Genomic DNA, 5,258 nt, shown 5'->3' with positions numbered 1-5,258 from the left:
ATCTATCTATCTATCTATCTATCTATCTATCTATCTATCTATCTATCTATCTATCTATTACTGTCTAGATTAGGATGAAAACAGGTACAATGGACCCTTCACATTCGCTGGGGTTAGGCATGAAGGACCCCGGTAAGTAGAAGGTTTTCATGGCCAGCATCCATAGTGTTTTATGGGTTTTTGGGCTATGTGTCCATGTTCCAGAAGAGTTTATTCCTGATGTTTCGGCAGCATCTGTGGCTGGCGTCTTCAGAGAAGATGCTGGCGAAACGTCAGGAATAAACTCTTCTAGAACATGGACACATAGCCTGCAAAACCCACCAAAAGCTACTATTCTTTTTACACAAGAGAACCCCTCTCTAGGAATCCCCAGGTCCTCCAGTGCAACTCTATGGTCAATATTTGCCATCATAGAAAAATGCTGGAGGACCTACCTAAAGAAGTGTTTTCTCTAGGAACGTCTAGGTTCTCCAGCACAACTCTATGGTCAACCTCCAGCAGAATTGCGCTGGAGGACTTAGAGATTCCTAGAGAGAACATATTAATCCAAGCCACAAATAATCGAATCCGCAGAAGTCAAAGTCGTAAATGTGGAGAGCCAAGTGTAGTAGTAAATCATAGAATCGTAGAATTGGAAGAGACCTCAAGGGCCAGCCAGTCCAACCCCATTCTGCCATGCAGGAACTCTCAATCGAAGCATCCCCATTGACAGATGGCCATCCAGCCTCTGTTTAAAAGATCTCCAAAGAAGGAGACTCCACTATAATCTCCTAGGAAGGAGTGTGTTTTACTGTCGAACAGCCCTTACTCTCAGGAAGTTCCTCCTAATGTTGAGCTGGAATCTCTTTTCTTGTAGCTTGCATCCATTGCTCTGGGTCCTATTCTCTGGAGCAGCAGAAAACAAGCTTGCTCCCTCCTGAATATGACATCCCTTCAAATATTTAAACAGTGCTATCATATCACCTCTTAACCTCTTAATATGCAGTGGTTCGTGTGTTAGACTAGGACTCCAGGAGACCAAGAAACATCTAATAAATCTTAGATAAAGATCTGAGAAATCAAAGGGAAACTTAAATCAAGAGTAGGAATCCTCTACAACCAGCAAGGGAGCACATTATATAACCACATAGAGGTAAAAAGATGATGGAAGCAATACTCCGAAGAAGTGTATAAAAGAGATGAACGAATGACAGCTTCGTTCGAGGAAGAGCCGTTCGGAGATGAATCTGCAGTTTTGGAAAGTGAAGTGGAAGCGGCACTCGGAGTACTTGGGAGAAATAAATCACTAGGAACGCACAGCATACCAATAGAGATACAGAGATATAATCCATTCTGGTTCTAAGTAAAATCCGTCAACGAATATGGAAAACCAAGCAACGGCCCACAAGACTCAGTTCTGCAACTATATAAAGGAGAGGAGATTCTGCAAGAAATGGGGCACCAGGGATTGCAGTAACCACTGCATCCGTTTCCCATGCAAGCAAACTGAGGCTTAAAATTCTGCCTTCGGCTTATCCATGGGTCATATCTAAATCCATAATTTTGGCCCCAAAATCTGCCCTCGACTTATATGTGAGGTTGACTTATACAGTATATGGGTTCTGTGGACTACTAAAAATCAAGACTGAATTCTCCCTAAAAGCCAAGAGATTTAGGAAGACATGACCCACTTGGAAAGACAATAATGCTTGGTAAGATAGGAGGCAATAGGAAAAGAGGAAGACCACATTACAGATGAATGGACCCAGGCAAGGAAATCTGCAAGACCTGAGGATAGTGTTGCTTGGAGGTCTCTCATTCATAGGGTCGCCATAAGTTGGAGTCAACTCAAAGGCATATATATAACAAGAGCAAGAAGACGATTGCAATGGATAGCTGTGCACCGTCAAGGATTTTTGGATTGCATTTCCCATAACCTCCCACTGTTAGCCATGTTGGCAAGGGCTGATGAGAGTTGCAGGCAAAAAAGCAACTCAAAGGCTGTAATTGCCCAACTCATCTAGATGTGCGGACCTTTATGAGAGCCGCTATGGCCAGAGTCTTGCTCTGGGACATGTGAGATCCATATTTGTGTCTCCGCTGATTACTAAGTTTTCATCCTGACCTACCTCAAAGGGCTGTTGTGAGAGTGATGTGGGAGGGAGAGAAGGGCCAGAGTAGGTTTGCATGCAATCTTGGAGGAAAAGGTAGGATGTAAATGTAGCTAACAAATAAAAACTCCCATAGCCCAAGTTTATAATCTAAATTTAGGGCAGGGAAAAAACAGGGGAAGGGAGAAATGCCTCGTCCTGCATTTTGGCTTCCCATTTGGGTAACTGCTGTGGGAAACAGCCTAACAGGCTATCTATACCTTTGGTCCAATCCAAGCAAGCTTTCCCATTCTCCAAACAATGTCCTCCCACAAAAAAAACCCTACTTCCCTGCAGTTCATACTCCATTCTTCCTTCTTCCGCAACCGATTAGCTCCATCTTAGAATATCCAGAGCACCAGGAGGCAGGGAAACCCAGCAAAAAGACACTGAAACCCTTCTCTGCAGAGCGTGGCACGGTAAGATTAACCAGATTAAGAGGATTATAGGGCAGACAATGCAGCCAGACTCCTCATGCAAGGAACCGGAGCTCCCAGCATTGTCACCAATACATACATTCTGCTCTTGCATCCACCAATGCTTGCAGCAGCATCTTTCCCCTCCATGTTTGACATCTTCAAAATGTCTGGATTGTTTCCCTCCATCTCGTTCTATAGTTTTATGAGTGTTGCACAATTGAAGAAACCCTGCTTTGGACACAGGAGGCGTCAAGGTTCATGTCCTGGCATCTTTAGATAGGGTTAGGGAAACAATGCGCACCTGAGGGCTTGAGTGCAGACAACCCACAGATTAACTTATAGAGAGATCTTGTAGCCCCTTTGAGACTAACTGAAAGGAAGAAGTTGGCAGCATGAGCTTTCCTAGACTTCGGTCTACTTCCTCGGGTGCATTTGGTGGAGCGGAAGCCAACGACGGACATATATATGCTGTCGGCATGTGAGAATGTCAATTCAAATTCAAAATCCTTTGTACATGTGTTTCTATTGATCAGTGATGGGCAACTTTGGAGACAAAGGAGGAAGCCACTGTATAATCTAAATTTAGGGCAAGGAAACAAGGAGGGATGCAGTTTCAAAGTCTGGGAGCAGCCACTGAGAAGGCCCTTTCCCTTGCTTCCACCAAACTGGCTTGGAAAGGCAGTGGGATTCCCCCCAAAAGCTATTAAGAGTGTGGGCTAATGCATATAGATACAGTGCTATAGCTGTCTTGGATGTGATTGAATCGTAGTGGGTGAACTGCTGAAGGATCACCTGCCTTGGTGCAAATACAAGTGCTCCTGATGCCAACTCCTTTCTTACAGTGAGTCTCAAAGGTGCTGCAAGAACTCTCTGCATACTGGCTCTACAGACTAACACAGCTATACCTTTGCAACCTGGCGCAGGTGAGGGGCACCCTCTGCAGGACACTCACCTGCAGTGTACCACAATTGGCCCAGTGTCCGGGACACTCCTCTGGGCTTTGTTGACTTGATCTAGGAAGCTGAGGACGCCTCCCGGTTCATTGGGAACGCCGTGATCTGGCCAACTGATGTACTGAAAGTGCCTGATCAGCCTGGGCTGCTCTTCCTGTAGGGTTTGAGAAAGCAGAGAGAGGCTTTTGGAGACCAAAGGCAAACACTGCAAACACTGTGGGGATGCGCACAAGGGAAGGTGGGGGAACGATTGGGGAGGAAGTCATTATAAACTGTCGTGACCGGTGGGACGATTTGGCAAGGAACAGCATAAACAGCACTAGGTAAATATTTGTATCATAGAAATAAAAACACCCACACAATGTTCAGGTTATACAACCACACTGGATCCAAAACCATGCTCTGTTTAGTCCACGTTTCTGACTCACGGGTCACATTTCTGACTTATGGGTGAGTCAAGCAAAGGGGTAAGACATCCTGACTGCTTTAACTGCAGATGACTGCAGATACCCCAGATTGTATGGGTTCAGAAATCATTGAAATCACTCAAAGGCAGAACCGAAGAACTGCATGGCACCTTTGAGATGGGCAGATTTATTATGCCATCAGTTTTCTGGGCATATGGGAGGCTTTCATCCTCCTCCCAAGATTGATTTGAATTTAAAGCGTGATCGGGGTTCACATCCCCATCCAACAGGATGCCAGCCAGCCTCCCCTTCCGCAGATGCAGGGATTGCAATTTTGGAGGTTTGGGATGGAAAGAATAGTCAAATGCTGGAGAATAAAATCCCCTAAAGAGGCTTTTCAAGTGTCTGGATAAACCCAACATGGAGAATGCTCCTCAAAGGCCTTTCTCATTTTCCCCATCACCCCATACCCACCTATTTCTTGCCACCTCCAAGCCAGGAGGGCAGAGGGACAGTTCACGATGGAGTTTCGTCATCAGATTGTGTTCTGATAAGATGGCACACAATGACAATGTCTGTGTTGCTGTGAACCAGTTAACAGAACAGTGAGGTTGAGATTAAGCTTCCCACTCCTCACCTTTCTTCAAGCACCAAATGTCATATAGCCATACTAATGGGAAAGCCAGGTGCATGGGCATGGGAAAAGCAAAGGATCCCCGCTGCCAGAGATGCCTCCCAGCACCGTAAACTGTTTGCAAAACCTGCGGATTTTGCAAAGACATCTGGGAGTGGGGAGGAAATTGATTCAATTATTCATTCTCACTTGCAGGAATGAATAATTTAACACAGCATATCCCCAGTTCAGGTATATAGGAAGGACATATGGTCATGGGCAAAACCCAAAAAGCGAAGTGAAAGAGAGTGTAAATACAGAATCATTAGCATCAGCCAATTTCAATGTAGCTCAACGTAGTTCGTATCTTACTTTATACAAACGTCCTAGTATTGTGGCTTCATGTACTCCTCAAGGTTCCCTCCCTTCGGGTAAAGTTATAAGGAGTCTAGTTTTCAATATACAGGATATAGCCTGGCTATTGTAGCTGGAATCCTAAAAAGGACCAACAAGGTCTTTAAAGGCTGGCCATACACTGTGGCAACCAGTCTATCAATATGGACAGCATGCTAAGCAATGCCAACACGATTCAAACCATTGTGACAAAGTGGAACTAGTGAATGTCTCTTGATACAGCACTTTCTTGCTCTGATCTTTATGAAGGGGAGCAATGGGATGTATTTTATTATATGTTTGCTATTGTATGCCGCCACGATCCTTGGAAGAGGTGGGCTAAA

The 5,258-nt window shown here is 44.9% G+C and overlaps 1 protein-coding gene across 2 annotated transcripts in view; it reads right to left on the bottom strand.

Annotated features, from left to right (window-relative positions):
• Positions 1–5,258, bottom strand: part of LOC121937372 (tyrosine-protein phosphatase non-receptor type 11-like) — a 46,629-nt gene that overhangs the window by 4,121 nt on the left and 37,250 nt on the right. For both annotated transcript variants that reach the window (XM_042480525.1, XM_042480526.1), the window contains exon 11: positions 3,501–3,655. In XM_042480525.1, coding sequence (XP_042336459.1) covers positions 3,501–3,655 — 155 coding nt within the window. The remainder of the gene's footprint in view (positions 1–3,500; positions 3,656–5,258) is intronic.

This window comes from Sceloporus undulatus, chromosome 7 (assembly GCF_019175285.1).
Source record: "Sceloporus undulatus isolate JIND9_A2432 ecotype Alabama chromosome 7, SceUnd_v1.1, whole genome shotgun sequence".
Classification (NCBI taxonomy): domain Eukaryota; kingdom Metazoa; phylum Chordata; class Lepidosauria; order Squamata; family Phrynosomatidae; genus Sceloporus; species Sceloporus undulatus.
This window is presented reverse-complemented; position numbering and strand designations above follow the sequence as displayed.